The 25,192-nt window shown below is 37.7% G+C and overlaps 1 protein-coding gene across 2 annotated transcripts in view; it reads right to left on the minus strand.

Annotated features, from left to right (window-relative positions):
- dhrsx (dehydrogenase/reductase (SDR family) X-linked) overlaps window positions 1–19,482 on the minus strand; it is a 41,846-nt gene extending 22,364 nt beyond the window's left edge. The window contains exons 1-3 of one of the 2 annotated variants that reach the window (XM_042495262.1): window positions 19,355–19,482; window positions 17,361–17,468; window positions 6,727–6,795 (exon numbers count right to left, since the gene is read on the minus strand). In XM_042495262.1, the coding sequence (XP_042351196.1) occupies window positions 6,727–6,795; window positions 17,361–17,468; window positions 19,355–19,460 (283 nt within the window). In that variant the 5' untranslated portion in view covers window positions 19,461–19,482. The remainder of the gene's footprint in view (window positions 1–6,726; window positions 6,796–17,360; window positions 17,469–19,354) is intronic. The other variant, XM_042495263.1, reaches the window with a different exon arrangement.
- Between the last annotated feature and the right edge of the window lie 5,710 nt (window positions 19,483–25,192).

Genomic DNA, 25,192 nt, shown 5'->3' on the forward strand with positions numbered 1-25,192 from the left:
GGGTGGGGCCAGCGAAACACTACTGTGCGTATTTAGTTGTCATAATCCTGGGTTTTGTTTGTTTTCTTGTTGACTTTATTTTGGGGTTGTCTGGAATGTTTTTGCTTGTTTCATGTTGAACATTTTATTTTGTGGAATCACATCTTATGCATCATGTCTGGTAGTACTTCCTGTATTTGTGTGTTTTCCCACCTAGTGTTTGTCTGCCCCGCCCTCATTAGTTTCACCTGTCCCTCAGTAGTTCTTCTGTCCTCTTACATGTCCTCACTTTCCCCTGCGTTTTTCCGGTGTCTTGAGTACTTCCTGCCTTTGTCTGTCTCCTGCCTGTTTTCTGTCACACCTGTCTTTTATCAGTCGCGTTTGTCCTTCCCTGACCCCAGAGTCTTCCCTGCACACCTGTTCAGTATTAGTCTTGTTTGCTCCACCCTTGTGTTCCCTGACACAACATTGGTAGAAAATCCCTGTTTCCTTCCTTTTTGCCCGTGTTCATCAACCCCACCTGAGTCTCCTTCTTCTGATTACTTCACAGTCTATGTATACCTGTCTTTCCCTTTGTCAGTTTGTCTGTGATCTTTACTTTGTCCACCACTGTAGTCACCACTGTGTTCCTCCCTGTGTTCCTCCCTGTGTTCCTCCCTGTGTTCCTCACTGTGTTTCTCCCTGTGTTCCTCCCTGTGTTCCTCACTGTGTTCCTCACTGTGTTCCTCCCTGTGTTCCTCACTGTGTTCCTCACTGTGTTCCTCCCTGTGTTCCTCCCTGTGTTCCTCCCTGTGTTCCTCCCTGTGTTCCTCACTGTGTTCCTCCCTGTGTTCCTCGTGTTTTCTTTGTTGATTAAGCTTAGCCTGGTTTCATGTCTCTTTTGTACTTTGACTTTAGGTTACTTGCTTGTTTTTTGTTTGTTTGTTTGTTTGGGTTTTTTTAGATTTCCATCAGTATTAAAACATAAAAATATAAACAAAATATACTGTCAATGTTGCAGGAGGTCCTAAAGACAAAGGGACTATATGTAAAACAACATTAAAGGTCTGTAAGGACCAAACTGAAATAAAGGGTTATAAGACTAAACAGAAAGTAAGATCAATAAAGACCAGCTTAAAAAAATGTTTAAAAGAAAATAAGGTCCTACGATCAAACAGAAATTTAAGTCAGCAATGACAAACAGAAATTAATGTTCCAACAACTGAACAGAAAATGCAGTGAATGTTGCATGAGATCCTAAAGACCATATGTAACTTTAACAGCAACACCAAAGCATACCAAAATGATCAAAGGACCCTGAGACCCCAGAGGCTTTAAGCTAACAGGGCAGATATTAGAGCTGGATTAATCTTATCTAAATCTCAGCAAGAATGGCGAATAAGGATATTTCCCAACATGCTGAATCAGTCCTTTAGAGGACAGACTGAAATCCACACTGTGTGTCAAGTCAGTTTTTTAAGCCAATTGTATTTATAAAGCCCATTATCAAAAATCACAATTAGCCTCAGAGGGCTTTACAGCATATGACATCCCACTGTCCTGTGACCCTCACAGTGAAAGCTTTAACAAGGATGAGCACCTTGTTTCTAGCAAGTTGCCCAAAAGTTCAGGTTCAGGTTAAGGTTATTTTACATGTGCCTGTAGGTAGATTTGGTTTGCAGTGTAAAGTGCAAGACAAGTTTCAGACACCACAACATAGGACAACATACAGGACAAAACATGACACAAAGATAGAAGATAAAACAATTAAGCTGCCCCAGTGCTAATCATAATGTTAAATATGTTTTTAAAAAATAACCAATAAAAACACTAAACTACAAAATCAAACCCTCAAATATAACTAAAAACCATAAATAAATAAATCATAAATACAGGCTACGAAATGATCTTGTGCAATTGTGTGCAAATGTTCTACAACTTGTTTACCAGTGTGATGACAGCTGAAACAAAACTGTTTTTAAGTAGATCCCTATGCAGTAAGTTATATTAAGTAATTCAGGGGGCTAATTTCAGAGCAACATTTAGCCAGACTAAGAAGGAAGTCCTCAAAATGATTGATGTAAAATTAAATTTTATTAACAAAGCTTTAGGAGTCTCAAGCTGCTTGCCTTATCTTGCTGTAGTTGATTTCCCAAATCTCTACAATGGAGTAAGTAAGTTTAAAATATGCATAACTATTCTGATTAGTCAGAGTTATGAGAAAAGACCCAGTTTGACACCAGAATTTTCCCCAGTGAACACAGTGACCCCAATGAACACAATCTTTTATAATCTATAAAACATGTCAGAAAGCTTTCTGGTGAAATTAAAGTCTTTGTCATTGGTGGCACCTTGAACTTCCCTCAAGGACCTCAACAATTGTCCACAGGTCCCCGGTTTGAGAACCACCTCTGCAGCCTACGTGTTTATTATGTGCTGCCTCCCATTTCTCATAACAGACAAATGTGCAAACACTAGGAAGGATGCCAAAGGGCGTTTGGACAGAGATGTTTAAAGCTCATGCCTCACATACTAATGAGAATCCATTACCGTCTCATTCAAGCACACACAAACACTCACACACACACTTACACACACATTAACACATTCTTATTCAGTGCACAAGCATCTGGCTACAGACACCCCCCTTGTCCCCTATGCCTCAGTGCCTGCCAATTACAAAAGAAGTAATCAATTCCACCACGGCCCCGTCCAGGGAAATCGACTTCAATGACACCAGCTACATGGTCGCTGTCTCTGTACCTGACAGCCACTTACACACAGTCAGGGACCCAGCCAGCCGGCTTTCTGCTGCTCGCCACTGCAAGACAAACTACGCTGGTTTCCCAGAAGACAATGATTCATTCAGTATCATAAAGAATCTGCAGCTAGCTTCACCAGTGAGGACTTGAAAAGTACTAACTGATACAATTACAGCAGATAGCTACCATCTGATGATCAGTGTTTTACTCACTGAACTTTGACTTCAAAGACGTATTCATTTAAACAATGTATTAAATAAACTGATTGGAAAATCTTCAGTGCAAATGTATCTTTTTAAATGATCTAGCATTAACAAATAAGCATAAATAAGCATCAATTCAATTATCTGTAATCACCAGGTAAGTGAGGATTGTACTTTGTTTTAATTTCACCGAAAGCTAGAACAGAGGTTTACTATGATGTCTTTACTGATGTGTTAAGTACGTTAATGTTGTTGCTAAAGCCTGGAAGACATGAAAAGACAGTTTCCTTAATTAACTTGGCCCTTCACAGTAATTTTTTATGTACGCTGCTTTTGTTGTTCTGTGTCTTTTTCTTTCCATTTAATGTTGTTCTGAAAACAGGTATGTCAAACTCTGGTTTTGGCTTGTTTGAATTTTATAATGTCTTGTAAGCTCGTGCTGGCTGGCTGTGTAACTGTACGCATGATACAATAATTTAAAAAATTCATTCAGTTAGTCATTCAGCAAAGCAAAAATCGAAGGTTTAGTTAATGAATCTCCCGTACTTGAGTGATAAAATAATTGACTTGTGTTCAATTACAAGAGACGGAGATAGTGTATTTAGGAGAGGAGAAATATAACGCACACCAAAGCTAACTGATGTAAAAAAAAATAAGCAGTAAGAATTGGTCTTTGTGTGCAAGTATGTGTGCAGGGTTTTTATTATTCTGCAAGCTATGAACATGGTATATTTGCATGAAATGAAATTAGGCTTAAATACATAACTGTGCTTGCCTTCAGAAAAAGAGTAAATTCAATTTTCATTCATTTTTCTGCAGTGACAGTGCCCCCTGTGTTGCTGCACTGCAGTGAGCATTAATATTTTGTACTGACTGATGATGATGTCAGTGCAGTCAATTAACTGAGGAAATATCTGTTTTCACTGTGTTTATCGGTTCATTTTGGACAGCCAAGCAGGCAGAGATCAGAGAGGCCTGACTAAGTTTGTGTGTACCTGTGTGTGTGTGCATGTATGTGCGTATATGTGTGTGTGTGTGAGAGAGAGAGAGAGAGAGCGAGAGAGAGAGAGAGAGAGAGAGAGAGAGAGAGAGAGAGAGAACTAACTGGTCTCCAAACACAGCTGATGTTTCAACATCCCCACTGTTTGCTCAGATTTTAAACACCACACCACCTGGTTATCATAAAATATTGACAGTTTTGAACAAACCATTGTACTGGTTTAAACCATCTCAGGTGCACCGAGCATAAATATAACACTTAGCTGTCACTGCCATTTTTCATGAGTTGAAATAAAATATCTACGCACACAAAAAATCTTTCTCTCAAATTTTGTACACAAATTGTTGAAATCCAAAAATACTTTCCAAACATAATCCATCTACCTGACAGGTGTGACATATCAATATGGGGATTAAACAGCATCATTACTACACGTGTGTGACTTGGGATGAACGCAATAAAAGGCCGCTCTAAGATGTGCAGTTTTATCACACAACACAATGCCACAGATGTCACATTTTGGGTTGGAGAGTGTGTCATTAGTATGCCCCTTGAGGTGTTTCTGTGACCTGAATGTTTATTTAACTGCCACAAGCTGCCTTAAATGCTTTCTTTTTCAAGAATTTGACAGTCCTTCAAACCGGTCGAGTGAGCCAGCACGACACCAGTTTCAGCTTCTGCAGACCGCTCTTAAGTGTTGTAAACCAACTGCTGCAACAGTTGTCCAGGTGACTGCTTTCAGACAATCTTGTAGGTGCAGATGCTGAATGTGGAGGTCCTGAGCTGGCGTGGTTGCACATGGTCTGTGACTGTGAAGCCATCTGGATGTACTGCCAAATTCTCAGAAAACACATTGGAGTCAGCTTTTGGTAGTGAAACAAATATTCAGTTCATGGGCTGTGGCATTATGTTGTGTGATAAAACATTTTAGAGCCTTTTATTGTGTCTGTCCGAAGGCACACCTGTGTAGTGATGGTGCTGTTTATTCAGTAACATGATATACCCCAACTGTCAGGGGGATGGACAGATCTTTTATTTTAATTCATGAAAACTGGAGCAAAAACTAAGTGTTGTTTCTTTATTTTTGTTCATTGTATTTCCATTATCCACTGCTGACAGTGTTTCAACAGTCTGGACATTTACCATTGCTAAAATGGACCCATGAAAGATAACATAGTTTGCTAGACTGGATGCAGTTGGCTTTCGTTGTAACTGTTTGGAGCACATTTTCATCAAGTTGAGCTTTTCTCAAGCTTCCACTTAAGTGCCACTATGCCTTTAAAAGTCTGTAGCTCAGCAGCCTGCAACACCAGGTCCTCCTCACAAAGTATAGCAGCCTATCTCTCTCCCAGCTTTTGAGACTATATATGTAAGTGGCACGTCATGGAACATCTGAGGCTCGAGGTTAAGCCACTGTTTCAACAAAAATGCCTTATCCATGTTGTATTCTCTTTTAATCTTGTGAAACATATGCAAATTGGCTTGATTTCTTTAAAAAAATGGGAAGAAGGCCATGATTACCAAAAGAAGAAATGACCCAAAAATTAGCAAGAAATTGGTAAAAGTAAAAGAAAATTACCTGAAAATGAGTAAAACTCACACACACACACACACACACACACAAAAACACATAAATGAAAGTCGGAAAAAAACATCAAGGCAAACAAGACTTGGAAAGAGCAAGAAATTAAAATAATATTTTAACATAATTTCAAATATGTATAAATATAAATATAGCTTTTTACCTTTCCCTTTTTGTTGAATAATGTGCTAGATCCACTTATTATTATTACTTATTATACTTGCAATTTGTGGAACATTTCTTTCCAAGTTGCTCATTGCCTTTTTCCCATGTTTCTGAGAGAAACTGCACCAACTTGCTCAGGGTTCAAAGATATGAATACTTGTGAAAGGTGTCTTAAAGCAGTACAAGGAAGTGATGTTGCTCCTGGTTTCAAAGGGTTAAGAAACAGAAAAATATGTAGTGTAAATATGTGCACGTATGCTTTGTGATAATTTAATAAAAAGAAAAGAACTCTAATTTCAGTTTTTCTTTAAAAAATAATAACTAAAACATCACAGATTTTTGTATTAGTACAAATCTTTGAACATCCCCGAGGTAAACACCTACATAGTCTTGCACAGAGATAAAGACTCAAGGCTGTATACAGAAAAGAATAACTTATGAGAGTCATTAGTCATGAGACTATGGTAGAATTTATGGTGCAGTGAAGGTCAGCCAAATCAATTTCTCAACATGGGAGTTACAGAGAACACTGTAAGCGTTAGTCAATGGAGTAATAAATCTCTTTGCTGCTATCGTTTGTCTCCTCTCATCTCCATCACCTCCCCTGCACCTCCATTTTCCCTCCACCTCGTCTTTCTTTTACCCTTTTATTTGCCTTTATTTGCCCATTTGTCTTGTTCTCCTCCACCTCTCTGCCTTCTTCTATGTGCATCTCTCACATTTCGCTTGACTTATCCTCCTTCATCCTGTTCTCATAGCCTTTTCTCCTGTATCCTCTGCTTCCTCACGCTGCATCAACAACACTCCTGACATTGCACAGCCAGCATGGAAGCTCTGTGTGTCTCCATGTGAGTGCTCACCTGCAAGTGTCCAATTATGTGTGTGTGCCTCGTAAAAACTGTACAAACAAGCCTGAGGGACACGCTGCTGCAGCTTTGCCCTTTATCTTCCAACACTGGCATACAAAACAAGTACACATGTGCGCAAGCATGTGTGTGTGTGTGTGTGTGTGTGTGTGTGTGTGTGTATGTGTGTTTTTTAGAGATGCAAAGTTACCTTTGGCCTCTTTGTACTCTTCACAGATCCTTCCGACGGCCGCCAGACCCTCCTGGTCATCCCTACCACCTGAAAGAGAAGCAGACCCACAGATTAATTCAATGTCTGAGGAGGCTTTTAATAAAGTATTACTGATTTAAATCTTTTTCTCAGTCAGGTTCTTTCATCTAGTAAAAACATATTTCCAAGAAAGGGTTTTCAAACAAAAAGAATTCTTGATACAGCCATTTAACCCTGAAGGAAAAACTCTGGTTTTAAAGAATGCTCAGGACTTAAAAAATACAATGAATTCTACCATCAATTATGTATAAGATATTAGGGATGCACCAATTGTGAAATTCTGGGAGAATACTGACACAATTTTGTGCCGGAGAAACAAAGAACTTTTTTTAAAAAAAATGAGTGAACTGTTTTAAAGTCATTCAGCCCTTCGTTACACTACCTTTGAATAACCACAAATACAGTCATACATATTTATGAAACAACCTTTAACATATCTTTCTTTCACGTTAAAAATTTCCTTCATCTTTATAAATAAATAAATAGCCACTTCAAAAGACTCTTTGGCCTGTTACATACAACTATAGGGATGGACATAAAGCTTTTTACTTGCTGATAGCCAAACTTAGTTGGCAAAAGTACTGGCAAAAGTACTTGGCAAAACTTTTTTTTCTTACAGTTTATCAACATATCATTAATAGGTAACAACTGCATGGCTTGTCTGATTTTAACTTGAACATCGCCCTTTGGCCAGTTTGAGGTGGTTGTAGGAACATTTTATGCCAAAAACGATATTATTCTGTTTTGCACTGTGTTTGAGATCAGAGCTGCCATGGGCAAGCATTCATGCCGAGCCCTAAAACTTTACAAACTACAACTACTGAGGGAAAGACTTCTCTACTGCTAGGTTAATTCCTCATATCCCAGATGTGACAAACAGAGCTGAAAAGCTGTAACGACGACAAATAACCAACACAACATTTAGCCAGCACAACACTGATGCACCAACAGATAAACTCTGATTGAACTATGATTCAAGCAATCAAGGAAAAAAAGCAACATTTTCAAAATAGCTGTTGTCTCATTTTGGATTTTGATCGGGGGTTGGAGAGACCCACCAGTTGTGAATAAAACACAGTTGTTAATATTTTCGTCTTAAAAGGAAGGGACCAGCACTCAAACAGAGGTCAAAATACAGTGTTGATAGGAAACAGTAAACATCTCCACCCAACATCAGTAAAGCAGAACTAACTTCCACTCTATTAGTGAAGTAACATAAAGTGCGATGACCTCAATTATTTAATAAGCATGCTGTATTAAAAAATCCTGACAATACCAATCGTGTGTCTGTGTTTTTATTAGTTAACAGAGACGTCAAAAATGTTCCAGAAACTTAAAAAAACCTTGGTGTTACTTGAGATGCAGCACATTCGATTTTTACATTTCTTCAACACGTTCAGATGCCCTGGTGAAAAAACAGTCACAGTCTCTCTGAGTTGGGACAGAGTTTCTGTTCACAGAGGATGTTTGCATACAAATGAAGCCTCTATGAAAGAGAGAAGCAATGATTTACAATCAGTGGGGGGAAAATATGAGAAAGACACATGGAGATAAAAGCTGAGGGGTGAGGCACAAAGCAAGATTACTAGGTTAGGAAGGCATGTTGAGTCTTTAGCCAGGGTTTTCTGGTCTACGAGGGTGGCTTTTTTAACCTGGCTGGATCGCTGTGGTAACTTATGCTGCAAACCTAACCTAAACGCACCAGTAAATGTCCAAAGTTTCAGCTTGAAATCTGCTAACAAGAGGCTTTCACTGCACCTTTGAGTTGTGTTACTCTGCAACCAATGTCAGTGCATGAGCAATACAGACAGAAACACATTATAAATGCACTTTATCCAACTTGTTGAGCCTTAGAAAATATGACTTTATTTTATTCGCAAGGTCATCTTTGCTCTCAGTGAACCACTTTAGCCTATGTGTTTGTAGTATTCTCTGGTCCATTTGCCCATGCTGGCCATAAAATAAGCCTCCTAAAAAATCACAGGAAGCATTATACATAAATAGTTCACTTATTTTTTAATAAGGGTGACATTTACTTGAATATTAAATGCAGCATAATTCCTTCAAATCATACCATAACATTGCCACTTTGGGTTAAATTAATATGCTAATTAGTTGTGATTTGCTGAAGTCTGTTTTACACCACTGGTATATTACAGCTGATAGATTAGTCTACTGGTTTTGACTGCAGATGACATTCAATGAGTGAAATTAATTTTACTTTGACTTGTCCATAAAGCAATTTATACATAGGCTATCCTTCATTACGGGGCAGTGTCAGACCTAAATACAGTTCTTGATTATAATGTTTAAAGTTCCTGTATTAACTTTATAGTTTAAGAGCTGCTGTATGTGCAGCTTTCACATTAGCAATAAGGGAAGGATAAAATAAATTGACTATTTTAACTTGTGAACTCACACGATTACTAATTTTTTGCCAACATTCCTCTCTCCGCTTAACTGAAGAGACAGTGTTGCTTTTAACTGCAATACTTTTTAAATATTCTTAAAAGGCGGAGGTAGGCAGCACACAATCAATTATTTTTTAAGCATCAAAGGATGTGCTAAATGTGTCATTTCAGAGCCTGAAGCAGAAAGCCTAAGTTAACCGAGACAGCTGATAACTACCTTTCTGGTACCTGTTATCTGACTGAGGCTTTAGGGTTTGTCAAGTCAGCTCAGGCAAAGACAGCCCAGTGCCTGATTTACTGAGCCGCATTTTCAAGGGAACCACTCCAAGACAGTCACATAAGGACACTGACAAACACATAAACCTTATGTACTTAGTTCCTACAAATTAGTGCTGACAATTAATCAATTAAGTGATCATTTAACTGACAAAACATTGATTGATGAAACATTAGTCGAACATTAGCAGGCTTCCACTAATCAAACATGCAGATTTGCTGCATAGAGTTTCTATAAATACACACATGCAAACTCTTTTTTTTTACTCAAACTCATTCACACAAATAGCCTACTTGCACACTTTCATTTTCTCTCTGCACACACACACACACACCCACACACAGACACACTAATCTTGGATTATCACGCAGACCTTTTCAAGGGCACAGCATCATTTACCCTGATGCACTGCGGCTCAAGGATGCAGCTCTTCCGGGTGACATGTCACAAAGGTCACACAAACATGACAGACACACAGTGATCTCTGACTAATAAATTCTTTTCAATAAATTGTTGCTCTTCAACAGAAAACTCTGCTCATGAACCAACAGTCACTGAGAACGCTGCATGTCATTAAACACACATTTCTGTACAAGTGCTTTCGGCCAAAGCTCTCCATTAAAATAGCCACTGATTAAAAATATGCCCCGAGGTATTAATTTGCCTACTAAATATTTTTGGCTGGGGGTTAAAAATGTAACCTAATTAATTTAATTAAAAAATCTTGCTGCAGCTGAACAAATGGATAAACTGAGCATGACACAGAGTAAAAAGTTCTAACACACAACTCATACTTAAAGAACAATATCCCACCTGTAATAAGTTCAATATTAATCACATGTCTGTCTGTTACCTAGAGAGCTGAAGACACTTATTATATTATATGTCTTATTCATACATTTTGATGTTTTGCTCACATGTTGGTGCTATTCCTATTCATACATGCACCATCTCCAGTTATATACAAATCATTTAGGCTGCCATGTGTGCGCTGCTGCCCATTTGTGAGTAAAAAAGACAGCAAATTCTCAACATAAACACAGGGTGTCTACAGGTATCGGAAATTAAAGTAATTCTTTTTAAGACCTTTCAAGGTAAATTTTAACAAAATTGAAGACTGATTTTTGGTACAATCATCTTTTCCTTATTAAAGCACTGAAGGTAAATCTAAAGCAAGCGCAACTGTTTTATCTTTTATTGAAAAACTTTTTTACATTCATTCAACTTTTGAAAGCTCACTGTCGACTTAATGCTTCGCTCTTTATTTGTTTGCCTGTTCATCATGAAGTTAATGGAAAAAAGGCAAAGTGATCTTGCTTGACTAACCAATAATGTGTGGCAGGCCACAGTATATTTAGAAAAAGACTAGCCGCAGGCTGGATTTTGGGAATGCCTGATATAAAGGTGTGGTTCAATGCAGAAGTAGGTTTAATGTAGGAATATGATATGGTGAGTTATGTTAAACTACTTTTTGCTATGTAAGTCCAAGTTTAATAAAATGGCAATTAAGACCTCACAGATTCAAATATAAGACTAGACTTTTGAGACCTAATATTTATAAAATAAAATGAATGAATAAATAAGGCTTATTGCATTTACTTACTGAAGAACAACACTTATGCTGTGCATTTGCTTTTTGTGTACAATTTCAGTTTTTACGTTTTCGTCATTTCTTTATTTTCATTCTTTTTATTGGTAGGATCTACTGGTGTTGCTTTGCACAACATGCACGCAAGCTGTAATACATAAATTTCCAGTTGCTTTATTTATTCCATTCCATTCATGTTTTGCAACTGCAAAGACTACCGTTTCTAACATGAATTAATTCAAGCCTATTATTTCATCTTAAAAACACTTCAAAAGGGGGCCTTTTTAATTTAAAACTGGTTCAAAAACACTTCAACAGCAATTGGACCCTGGTTAATATCCAACTGGTATTTAACATTGCTTACACCAGAAACTCTGCTCACATTCGCACTGTGCTGCCACTCCACCTGAAAAAATGCATCCACTCCATTATCACAGACGGATCCACTTTACCATAAATATTCTCACTTCATGAATTATATCAAGAGGTCTGGATATTTGAAATGGAGATGCACTCTGCAGAGTCCTGTGGGATCAGCAGCTTCAATACAGATAGGATTGTACAACAGACACTTAACCAAGTTCTTCATGTATTGATTTGGCGTGTGTGTAATCATACGTAGGGCTCAAGTCTCATTTATGTTCTGCTCAAACCGTCTCCAAGGATACCCTGACATTGACTTTGCAGTATACACGCTGAATGAATAAAGCAGAGTTTTCTTCAAAGTTTTGAAGCTCGTGAACAGAATGGAAAACGCAGTCTCACCCTGGAAACCAAGAGTAAGAAAACATATTGCTGTTCTGTGCACGGCATCTTGCAGGTGTTTCGATCCTGCAGTGGAAGAGGGGTTTCATGAAAAAACAATTTTGAGCCAAAAAATAAAATAACTGAATAATTTCACGGTATATGGCCAATTTTTAATTGTTGTCTGTAATTGTCAGCTCAAAATTCTGTTATTTATTGTGGAACTGATCTATTTGGGTTGCATAACAACACATTTCCTCCTCATATTCCCCTCTGACTGATGTCTTGCGCTGCACAATTTAACAGCTGGGATATAAAGAATCCATGTCAGACTACGTTGGTGCGTACGCTGTTCAGTGATTATTTATCCAATAAACACATTGAATGCTCAATCTCTAAAATGTCCAAATACAGTGAAAAATGCTTGTTGCAGTTTTCTCAAGGGCAAGTTGATGTCATCAAATAGCTTGTTAGCCCAGGCCGAGTGTGCTTTCACACCTGTAGTTTCGTTAAAAACTTAAAGTGCATGTCAATTTTTTTCCTAATGATGGTTTATTTCATTTTAGGTAGTTCTCATCAATCTGATGTTTGATCAAGTGTTCATTCTTCTGAAAAGTTTGGTATTAATTCGTTATTTAATGCTATGAAAAGAGGGTTTGACAACATGATTCGCAGCTGTAGGGGCCACTTGGTGTGCTCGAGATCAATGGCGCTGCTCGCGACTGGTCGGAAGGGTGTATGGGCAAGAACCCAACACAACATAGATTCATACTGCACAGACTCTGACCCCAAATTATGTTACCAGCACAAGGTGGCTGCAGCCATACTCGATATTTTGGCTTCGTTTTCATAAAGTGGGAGTTGTGAAATGTTGTCCATCTTTTATGTACAGCATATTGTCCGGACCAAAGGAAAAATGATACACTGGTGCATTGTAGTTCTGATTCTGTTCCAGTTCACACTGACTTTTTACAAACACACATGCAGTTATACATACTGACAGGTAAATTATTTGGATTCTTTGGGCTTTTTTCACCCTGCATCAACAGGACCCATGTGGGGAAATCAGATTCTGGTGACTAATAGTTTATACAGCAATTTGGTGCTTCTGATGTACATGCTCTTTATGTTCAAAGAGCTCACAAAGAAAGTTATCATAAGCACAATTAGTATTGTTAGACTGTAAATTGCCCGCATGTTAATAATTAACAAGAAGAGACAGGATGAAATGATCTTGCACAGTAATGATTTTGGGCTTATTACTATGGAATCACTATCACACACTTTGACTTGATGAACTGAAAATGTACACAGAGTCAGATACAAGAACAGCAGTTCTAATCGTTTTTTAATCAGGGAAAACGAGCATATGCCTACGTGTTACCTTGGTTATCAAATTATTTCCATAAAAAGCTTTTTGCCTTTTCAGATTAATTGTACGATAATGGAAAGATTTCACAATCAGCAGATGGATTTAGTGGTAGTCTAAAATCACGTATCTGTCATCATAAAATCCTTTGCTTGGTTCGTCTGCTTTAACACCATAAACAAACCCCAGCAGAGTCTGCTTAGAAGCCCATTTTCTCGGGTGATCTCGGTTCAGTTGTTTGGTCTGCACCAGGTTCAATTAACAGCTTTCACCAGCCAACCAAAACATATTACCTGACTGAAACAGTTTTATCTGGACCAGTCAGGTTAGGTGTGAAAGCACGTTCATACCAGCATTAACCAGCATTTCTTTGCACTTTATCTTAAAATGGACAAAAACAATTATTCACTTATCAAAGTGATTATTTTTCTGTTGATCAACACGTATCTGAGGAAGTTTATTGACTGATTGAGTCCTCCTCAATGCATACAGAAATCTACAGCTACTAATGTGAATTCTTCAATCATTTTTAAATTTCAGACTAAATTTGCTTTATTCCATGAAATCAAATTCTTTAAAGATATATGTAAATAATCTGTGAGAGAAAATAGTTAGACTACAATCACAGTGAGTTTTCCACACCTCTCAATCGAAGTTGTGTGAAGTTGCAATGATACGGTATATAAAGGTACTGCATTAATTTGCTTTACATTTATATGTTTTTTCTTTCTTTCTATGTGTTGATGTGTTTTTGCCTAAACCCAATGCTGTCTTATCTTTGGGGAAATAACTAAAATAAAATAAAAGCATTAGTAAGTTTGACCGATTAGAGTTGTTGTTATTGCAAACACAGATCATAATGTCTGAGCTTGGCACTTTAACGTACAACCTCTCTGTAATTTGTGAATAAGGTAATACAAGTTAAAGTTTAATGTAAAATGCAAAATCCCTGTTAAGCTGTTACAAGTGAAACACATGATGCATGCATGACAACATTTCTTTTAGAGGTCTGTGGTTTATTCCAATGATCTGATGATTAACTTAATTTGAAACCAAGCCCAGTAACTGTAGACTACAACCAGAGAATAAAGAGTAAAACTTGATCCTGTTAGTTTAAAGGGAGCAGCAGAAATGACATCAAGCTTCACGGGAGTGTATATTTGAGGAGACGCTAATGGCAGTTAGCTCAGCTGCCAGTTGTGGAGTGTTGCTGGGAGAAATGTTAGATGAAAACGAAAATGCACTTGCTCAAAACATAAATCCAAAATAAACCCTCAAGACAGAACAAAACACAACAATATAAACAATTAAACAGGATGCCATCTTATAACTCCTGTGTCTCTACAACATTACCACCACAGAGACAGTGGGAGGAGGAGGAGACAGGAGTTTAAGCTTGTACACCAGACCAAGCTGAACAGACAAAACCAGAAATTGACAAAACTCTACTGTTGTAACAAAATGTTTCAGCAAAAAGTACATGTTATTCAAGTTGTATGTAGATGAACAAAAGAAACAGCGGTGGGAACATCTCCGAACAACTTCAGTGCATGTTCGCTTGTGTACAGGCCGAAAAACATGTCTGAGTCAGAAGTAGTTGAGAGATGATAATGATATCCTTTTTTAAGAACTGAGTTTTTTGATGCATTTCCAACACCACATAAAGGCCAAAGAAAATCTGTAAAGCTAAAAATAGATTTCCAACTAACTCTTGCACAAATATGCACATCATATATCAACAACGAAATTTATTGCTCCAAGGAAACTTCCTCGCCTTAGCTCACTGACAACAGCATTACGCCCAGCATACAAAACTCTCTTATAGCAAAGAGGCTCATCGTGTAACAGTCATCTGTAATTAGAAACAACAACAAGCACAGAAATATATGACAGTGAATCATTTTAAGAGAAAAAGATGTTCTTTGGTCAAAAAGAAGCGTATTTACAGATTCATCAATGTGCACCAAACGATACACTTCAGAGCCTGGAGTCAGAGGGCTAAACAAATGCTGTAGTGTGTGAAGACGCTGAACCGTTAATCACAGCCGGAGCCTTGAATGGCATAACATTAAGGAGAAAGACAGGGAAGACATCAGAGGTTTAGTGATCAACATATTTTAGCAAGTGGCTCCGGGGACACAGGATGAGTGAGTGATCAATGTAGTGCGTCACCTCAGTAAGTAGGGACTCAACGGCACTTCAAATAAGGAGATATATATAGATAGAGTGTATATGCACGACGGGAGTTCATTCAGCTGAATCTATACATGCTCTTAGTCTTCATCTCTTTTTTGTATAAAACTTTAATGGTAACAGCTTTAAATTCAGGACTAGACTTATTATTTGTCATTAATATCCTTTAGGTATCATCATCTTGTTTGCCTTGTTTGTTTGTTTGTTTGATCCTTTTTTGACTAATTTTCAGGTAATTTTCTTGAACTTTTTTTTTTACCAATTTCTTGCTATTTTTGGGTCATTTCTTGTTTTGTCGCTCATTACCTTCTTCTCATGTTTTTGAAAGAAATCAAAACAATTTTCTCAGGTTTCAAAGTGTTAAAGAAGAAATTTGTTAATATTTTCAGAGCAACATAAAAAAGATATTAAGTGTAATGAAGGACAGAATGATTTTGAAACTGTTATGTTTTTTTTTTTATAATCAAGATGTCTTTTTTTCCCCTGGCACAAAAGGGTAACTAAATAACAAAAAAACTAAATGAAAAACAACAACGACGACAGAACGTCAGTATAGGCTTTGGTCCAAAACGCCATTTGAACATCGATTGGCCCAAAATTTCACAATCAGTGCATCTCTAGTTTGAAATCAATGTTGTTAACAATTTTAAGAAACATTTTCATCATGTTAAAACATTCATATGTAAGACTTTGTATGCAGTTTGTTTGTATTTCTGTGTTTGTGCATAGCGTTGCTCATAGAAGCTGAAATGAACCATGTTATAAAGCAGGTTATACTGCATTTATCTACCAACACTAAATATTAATAAATAATTACTAGAACAATCCCAGGCCTTGTTTTATGCAAAAAAGCATCTCATAATCCTAAATTTGCATTCAGCACTGGGTTTGATAACAGCCTTTTAATCTCAGCAGAGCTTAAAGAGTCTTCGCTTCATCTCACAGTGGAGCATCACACAAATCTTCTAATGATGAAAACAAACAGTTTTTGATGTTAGTCCAAAACTTAAGACGGATCAATGGGGTGTCAAGAGGCCTCTAAATGTGCTGTTGACCCTCTGATAATAATTAAGGATCTCTGACAGCGACAGCCTTTTAAGTTGGCACACATAGGGGATGCCAGTAATATGACTGAGACTACAGGTCGTGGTTTTGTTCACTATACATTACACTTTATAAGAAGAAGATGCGTTTGTTGCTCAATAACCCAAACAACATGGATCATGATCTATTCAGCTAAATGATGCACTACGTTTTCCCACAGTTTTCAGGTAGACCCTGATTTAAGAATAATCGAGGTGTAATACTAAAAATATTGATAAGCTTTGTGGACATACTGTGTATCCTGGACCAGTAGTTCTCTAATAAGTACTCATTGCTCTCCTACAGTTGTCATCACTTTATCTAAATCGTCACTCAACAAGAAAAAAAAATCCTTTTTTAACATATAATTGCCTTACTTTCTAAAGTCATACCATCAGTTAGCTGTCCTCTACGCAGCCTGAAGCCTCTCTTCACCTCTCCCTGCATTGCTGCTGCACAACTGGGCGAAACTAATCTCAGCCTGTTTAGCAGTGATTGAGGCACCATTATCTGTGACGAGACGAGGCTCAATTGTGCCATCACTTTCGCGTCTGCGTGCGAGTGCTTTGACAGATTGCTTTGTCATGTTTGCTGCTCAGCACAGGTGATTCTGACCGGGAAACAATTTGCATTCTGTGCAGATAATTTCATTTCTATGTGATGCAAATTCAAAATAATCACTTTTCAAAGCGTCTAGCCTAATGTGTAAAATTGCACTTTGTAACCTTGAAAGGCACAACAGCTATAACAGCATTAATATGAATATCACTGTGTTGTTAGTTGTAAATTTGGGGGTAAACATGTGCAAGCCAACCTCTTTATATCACATGTAAGTTTGTCCTGTTAAAATGTTTTACCTCCTCCCCTTAATCCCAGTGCATGTCGGTGGTGTGGTGCTTGATACTGTACCTATGATAACATGTGCCCCCAGCCTTGCCATGTGGCGGACTACCTCAAAGCCGATTCCCCTGCCTCCTCCTGTCACTATGGCAACCTTGCCATCTTGTCTGGGCATCACTGGCAGAGGCAGAAGAGGATACAAAGATATCAGAGAGAATGTCATTTGATAAGGGAGCTGCTTCAAGACGGGCCGCTTTTTGAAGACATTAGTAGTCCGAGTAGTAAAACCTGTAGATGGTCTGTGAAACTCAAAAGGACTTCATCTGGGTTTTTACTGAGGTATTGTGTAACAATATTCCTTTCATTTTAAAAAAATAGTTTTGTAGTTTACATTTTTATTCCCTGTGTTGCTTGTACAGAATGTCTAAAATAGATTTTTTTTTTTTTATCATGAACGGGCAGACTGATAAAGAGTCACTTACTTGAAGAAAAAATCCCATTTGTTACATTATATATCCTCTGTAATGTAATCTAAAATAAACTATATAAAGGACACTTTTTTCTAGGCTCTGATTAGACAATACTCACACCTTTTTGTTTTGTTTGAATTTTTTCTTAATTCATGTTCCCTGGTTAGTAACTATTGTAGTGGTTCAAATGGGATTGATATGCATCAGGTAAGACTAATCATTTTGTGTAATTTATTTTTGTGTATGCATGGGATATAATTTGTTATTATGATAATCCAGACATTAGTGGTCTTCAATATCCAATTATTATTATTCTATATACTAATTTCTTTTTTCATAAACAGAGACTGTCTCATTCACATCCTCAATGTTTATCTTTTCCCCTCTAATTTAAGGGTCTTCTCAAAACAGTTTATTAAAAAACAAAAAAAAGTGTCAAGCTTTTATAAATTTATGCACTATATTTCCATTAATACTCTGAGTAAGTATACTTTTTTTAAATCTGTTTTTCTACTCCTTTTAATCTTTATTATTTTTTCAGTTCATTTAATTTTATGAAATCAGTTTTTATCATTTATATTCTTCATATATATCATTTATATTTTGGGTTTTTTACATGTGCTTTTATTATTCACCTAATGTTTTGTACATAACCATTTTGTGAATAAAAAAGGGAGAAATGTGTATGCAGGAGGTGATTAACACTGAGAGTATGTTTTTTTGCAAAAACTATTCAGTTTCATATTGTTTTTAGTGACTGTTTATTATTAGGGTTGTTCCAAGGATGTTTTAGTGTTTATTGTTGTTTATTTTTATATTCTCCACCTCAGATCTGTGAGAAATGTTGTTTCATTCTGCTCTGCATCTACATGGCAATAAAACTTAATTTAATTTGATTAGTAATCAAGTTTGCATCACAATTAATACACTGAATTTTGATTAAAAACAAACTGTTTTATAGTGCATGTTTGACTTTTAACCTAGCGTTAATCACCCGTTTAATACCATACTAAAATATTCCTATAAAACTATTGTATTGATATAACTCATACACTAGCCTATCTATTAAGCGTACAACCTGGCCACACTTGTCTCACTACAACGTTAGTGTGTTAGTTTGATAGTCCGCTGTACTGTCAGTCAAGCGTCTCCACTGACCTGAAATCACAGGTACGTTCTGCGTCTCTTTACCAAACTGCGTTATAAAAAGTGGACATTTTAACGCAGATCAATAAACGACCAATGAAGGCACTTTCAAGAACATGCATTAAGTAGAAGAATAACCATTAAGCTATTCCGGTGTATTCGGCACTAATACTACACAAGACAACCGGTTCTTTCACTCGGTTTTCGGCTTTAACACTTCCCAGCTACTGTTAGCTAACGTTGATATTGCTAGCATAAAGTTACATTAACGTTACTGCACCACGGTGACAATGACAGCACGCACGGAGATGGGAGCTGCTACCTGCAACACGGGGTGTTATAATGAAGTGGTAACTACTGTGTAGCAGCGTCAATGACTCATACCCGTTGCGGAATGTGTCACTCGTCAACAAAAGTGCACCACAGCAACTTGAGTGTTGAACTAACCTGGCAACCTGAAAGGTCTGCTGAACAGCTGCACCAGCAGAACCTTCAAACCCAGCCAGTACAGTTTGATAATCGGTAGAAGATAAGACAGGATGGCAGACAACATCTCTGCCTGGTTTTGTTATGGACGGAGCAGTGCGGAAGAGGAGCAGCTCCGGGTAAAAAGTGCAGTTCCGTCTATGGGGCACGTTCCAATATGAAGTCGTCCATCCTCGCATCGCTCCTTGTCGTACCTTTTAACAAATAGCGGAAAACGTTATTTTGAAATACAGTCGTACTGAATTTAAGAAAAATGGGTTTTCTTGAGATTGACTAAATGTTCTGACAGCGCACTGATTAGTTGACCTTGAAGCTCTTCATCACTTTTCTGCAGAGGTGGAAGATGGAGGGGACTGGCTGCTGCTTGATGTGACCCCTATATGTAGAGCCATCCAGCATATTGCTCCTTTCAGTTAACTCACTACCTCATTAGCTGCTGCCAGAGAGGTCAAACACGACAGAAGTGACAGAGGCATGATGACACACCAGTATGATCCGTAATTTCCCAGGATGGGCTTTAAGAACATGTCTCTGCAGCAGTGCAGCTCATGTCTGCTGCTCTCCAGCTGCACGCTGGCTGACTGCTGAATGTAATGGTTTTCCCCTCCTGGGATCACTTGAATCCATCACACCAGTCAACTCCTGTTAGTGGCCAGTCATGCTGCTGTAATAATTAGTTAAATATGACTTCAGCTGTGAAAATCATAACTATTTTACTGATTCTATGATTTAATCAGAACAAAGGTTTCCCCTAAGACATGTGCAGGCACTCTAGTAACAGATGCTACATAATGCATGAAACTATGATGTAACTTGGGTTTGTGGCATGTTTATATCTATGTGTGTATTCCATAAATACAATTTTCAAAATTCAGTATAGATAATTAAAAATAAAAATGTATCACACCAGTGTTGATTACTGCTTCAGCAAATCTTTTTCCATTTCAAGAGATGAGCTACTGACACTTCATGTCACACACTATACCTTCCAACAGTGGCAGATCTTCCTATAGGCGACACAGGTACTCACCTAATTGAAAAATGTTGCAGAACTAACTAATTAACTAAGAAAAAAATCAAACATATCCATATGTATTGCGAGGAGTGTGTGTGTGTGTGTGTGTGGGGGTGGGGGGGGGTATTTTTGCATAGGGTAGGAACATTCAGCTATAAATACTTGTATTTTGTATTTATTTAAAATAGTCAGACTCCCAAAACCCACAAGTGTGTTTTAAAGGCTTGTTTACTTTAAAAGTCTCCAAAATCACACCTTTTATCAGAGCCAGAAACTGTTAAATATGCTTTTTTTTATGGTGCAGGAACGGTTGTGCCTTGTCCCGTAGTAAAAAGACAACTAAGTCACAATCCAACAATAAATACAATAAATGCAATTATTGTTATTATTTTTTGCATGGGTGCCAAATATGCCAGACCCAGTACTGATTTCCAGTCAGTATCAGATGTCAGATGTCAAGATGACATTTTTAATGATTTAATCGTTTCTCACATTTTTCTGAAGCTGAGTTTGTCACTTCCACTTCAGCCCCCTGATGCTTTGGAGAATAGTGACTCTTAGCTGTTTCAGTGCTGGAGGGATTACATTTTGCCAAGATGCTAAAAGACTTGTCACATGCTCTACCTGTATATAAATGGAAACATTTAATTATATGAGCAGCTATATCAAATACAAAGAATAACCAATTAAAGCTAGACTTCACACATGAGAGCATACTTGTAAATATCTGCTTAATGCATAAAAAATAAATGAAATTCATTCGTCGACTTCTTTTCAAGCAAGGCTCCCACAAAAGCTCAGCTGAAACATGAATGCCCCAATGTGCGTAATTGATGACTGTGAAGCGACTAGGGATTGATTAAAAGAGCAAAGTTGTCATTCAACCTTTTCAAGTCGAATGAATGTTTATTTCAGTCTCTTGGAAATACCATGAAAGGACACCTGCTGCACTGAGTCACCTTCCCATGGCACAATGTTAAAATGCTTAAGTCAATTCAAGTGTTAAGGCCTGTGTGAGAGTGGAAAATAATTAAGAGTAATCACTGAATCTACACTACCACTCCAAAGTTTGGAATCGCCTGCCACAAAAGCTTGATTTGGTACAGACAGTGAGATGGGAGCGAAAGCTACTCTATATTTCGAAAGCTTTTGTCCTGTTAGGTTGTAGAAGGTCCTCTTCGTGAACAGATGTTGTTTTGCATGAAGGATTTGCAAAAATAAAGCTGTGTATGGAGGACAAAATGCTGGACAATGGTTCAACTAGACTGACGATTTAAAGGGCAGAAAGAGACAAAGATACCTCCAAGGAAACAGTTTAATAAGGGTAGAAGAAATCACCAGTCATTAGGTAAAATATATTAGGGGGCTTTGCATCGAGATGTGGTCAGATTTAAATATGATAATTATCCTTTTTCAGTGTGAAGTGCGCAAAAATGCCCACGAGCTAGAACTGGCAGACAACATGTTGCTTTAGCAAGACTTTACATTAGTTATAGAAAGTGAGTAGATTTAGCATTATTGGAATAGGATCAAGGGATATCAGCTGAACATATTATGAACAGACGAATCAGAGTTTAAATTCATTTAATCTACTTCTAAGTAGACTGATGGTCCAAAGAAAAAACTGGTTCTCAAAATATTTAGAGCCCAATTGCACCATAGGAGTTCTACAGTGATTGATGGTCACATATGATTTTCTGGAAAACAATTTAGAAATTAACATCTACATCTACTAATATCTGCTACTACATCTACTAAGTTTTAATCATATTTATTGTTATTTTGGGGCCAAAACTTTCAAATGTCAGTAATACATTTAGTGTCTTAATTGTATTGTTTTAAACTTATTTAAAAAGCAAATACTTGTAACTGAAATCATGATCTTTCATTATCCTTCACCAAAGCACTTTTGTTGCTGAAACCTAAGACATGAGTCTGGAAGTGAACACACGGTCCTGGTGTCAGGATTCTGCATTTACACCTTTAGCACCACCTCCACATGAAGCCCATGCGATATACATGAATGTTGTGTTATTACCTGAAAGAAACACTGTCTCTGAACATAATCCAGGTGGCAATTATACTGACACAACAACGTAACTAAAAAAGCAATTCACTATTTCCCCTTTAAACTTTCTCTGATGGTTCCATTTTAAATAACTGTTCAACCCAGAGCAGTAAAATGAAAGAAAATTTCAAAAACTCTATTAAAATTGTCTTGCAGAACTTTGTTTCTTTGTCTTTCACTCCTTTTTTTCCCCATTAATCATCTCACACCTCATCTAGTGAAAGACTAACCACTGAGCTGTAGCCTATATAAATTATTTTTAAATTAGCTCCACCTTGACAGCTATAACAGTAAAAAGCTACACTGGTGCACTGATGCATGATCAGTATTACTATTTAATAAAGCAATATATTATAATAAATGGTCACAGGTGCCATTTTTCTGCAGAACTTTTACTTTGATGCTTTAAGTATATTTTGCTGATAACACTTTTGTAGGGGAGAGCAGGGTTGGTTAGGACAGCACCTTGTTAGAGAGCATGTCTCACCAGGCTCATGGCCACCCCCTCTTGACTTTCAGCATCAAAGTGGAGACTGACTATTCCTCACATTTTTATTTTTATTTTTTTTTTAAGGATTATTTTTTTGGTTTTTTATTGCCTTTAATGGACGGGACAGTTTGAATGTGAAAGTGGGAGTGATGGGGGGCGACATGCAGTGAAGGGCCGAGGCCAGAATCAAACCCACGGCTGCTGCAGCGAGGATACAACCTGTGTATACGGGCTGCTGCTCTATCCACTGAGCCACCAGGCACCCCTATTCTGCAAATTTTATTCACAGTTTTCTAATCTACAGGCTAAATTATTACTAGCATACTGTTGGAAAGCTGATTTTCTGGCCTTTCAGTTGATCGGTCTACACTTAAACCTCTGTGCATATTCTGAACGTGCAGAATTTAAATATTTAACTTTTTTCTTATCATTTTATTTGTTTTGACTTTTTTTTAAACCTGATAACCACATTGAGATGATAGGTGATGAAGTCTCAGAAGACAGACACATTCCATATCACAGTAATTTATTGTGCTAAAATAATTTTACAAATGTTATTGTTTTCTCAAAGAAATGTATGAACAAAGACATTGTAAATATAAAAGTGTTAAAACTTAGACTGCAATTTTTCCCCCCATTAAAACGTGTCCCAACCAACCCTACGGACTGTCCCAACCGGCAAAATGCACTCCCTGCACATTTAACAAAATTATGCCTAAAAAAACTTAATAAATTGTTGGCAGCTATTCAGGGATAAAAGTATTTTCATTTCTTTTAAAATAGTGTGCAAGTAATGGATGGTTATTTCATGCCAATACAAAAATTGCCTAACCAACCCCGATTTCCCCATCTTTTTACTTAATTAGGATTTTGAATTTAGAATTTTTCACTTGTGGAGTATTTTTACATGGTTGTATATTGGTGCGTCTCTATTCATTAAAAAAGACTGTGGATTGAAGTGGAACTTGAGCAGTTACAGCCACAACAGCCAAACAGACAAAGAATGAGCACCACTAACACACACTTACATAAATCCAACATAAACATAACAGGATGGGCAACACATGACTCATAGGCAATTGACATACACCACAGGACTGAACATTTGGCCCAAAAGAACAAGATAACATCCGAACATCCTTATCTTTATCAAAAAGATTTTAATCACAATATAGGAGCTATATTCTGTATCACACAAACCTGAACAGACAGCTGCTGCTGTGATAGACTGTGTTTGGCTAGCAGGGCAGGAGCCAGCTGAATTATCACTGGCACTTAAAGTAGGTCAACCAAACTCTCTGAGTCCTTCTTTTCAACTAAATTACAATAATTTCTGTTAAAGACATGTCTTGGGGCATTCACAATCACCTCCTTTTTTTGGTTTGGCAGGGAAATCATTAGTATTAGTTTGTCTCTTGCCCACCATCCCATAGTTAAGGTCAGGGTAAAACTGCAGCACTGACAAGCAGTTGGCCCCAGTTATTAAAGTCTGCTTAGAAGGCGGTTAAATGAGCAGCAGCACAAAGAGACTGTGCCATCACCACTGCCCTGATGGAGGCTGAGCTGTGGAGTGTGTACTTAAATGTGCATGCATTGTTGTTAAAGCAAGCTGAGGGGACGTGTGTGTTTGCATGCACATGTGAGCGTTTGTTGTGCCGCCGCCTGAGAGGTTGTGGGTCAGCGAGGCGAGCTGGCCTGCTATTGTTTAAAGGAAATCGCATCTCACGCATGACTATGGGATGATTATTTGGGATGATGGGACATCAGGGAGACAGTCCTTTTCACACATAAACACACACACACATGCACACACACACACACACACTCACACACACACACACACACACACACACACTCACACACACACACACACACACACACACATAAATGAAGACATGCATACATATATACACACACACAAGACATGCTGGGAACAGGACATGACAGGAGGGTGTGTGATGTAAATAACATGTGAACAGCATCAAAATAGCTCCAACCAACAGTCACCTAGTCTTATATGACAACCACTGGCTAGCTGCAAAGCCCAACTTGTCTTATTTTGTAAATCCAGGCTGACAACAGCTCTACAGGATGTGTGTGTGTGTGTGTGTGTGTGTGTGTGTGTGTGTGTGCGCGCTGCCAGTTAAAATGTAATCTTTATTTCATGTTTCACATAGATTTATTCCTGGTGAGAGGAGACGATGTTGGACAGTTTTGACACACTAT

Source organism: Plectropomus leopardus, chromosome 10 (genome assembly GCF_008729295.1).
Source record: "Plectropomus leopardus isolate mb chromosome 10, YSFRI_Pleo_2.0, whole genome shotgun sequence".
Lineage (NCBI taxonomy): Eukaryota > Metazoa > Chordata > Actinopteri > Perciformes > Serranidae > Plectropomus > Plectropomus leopardus.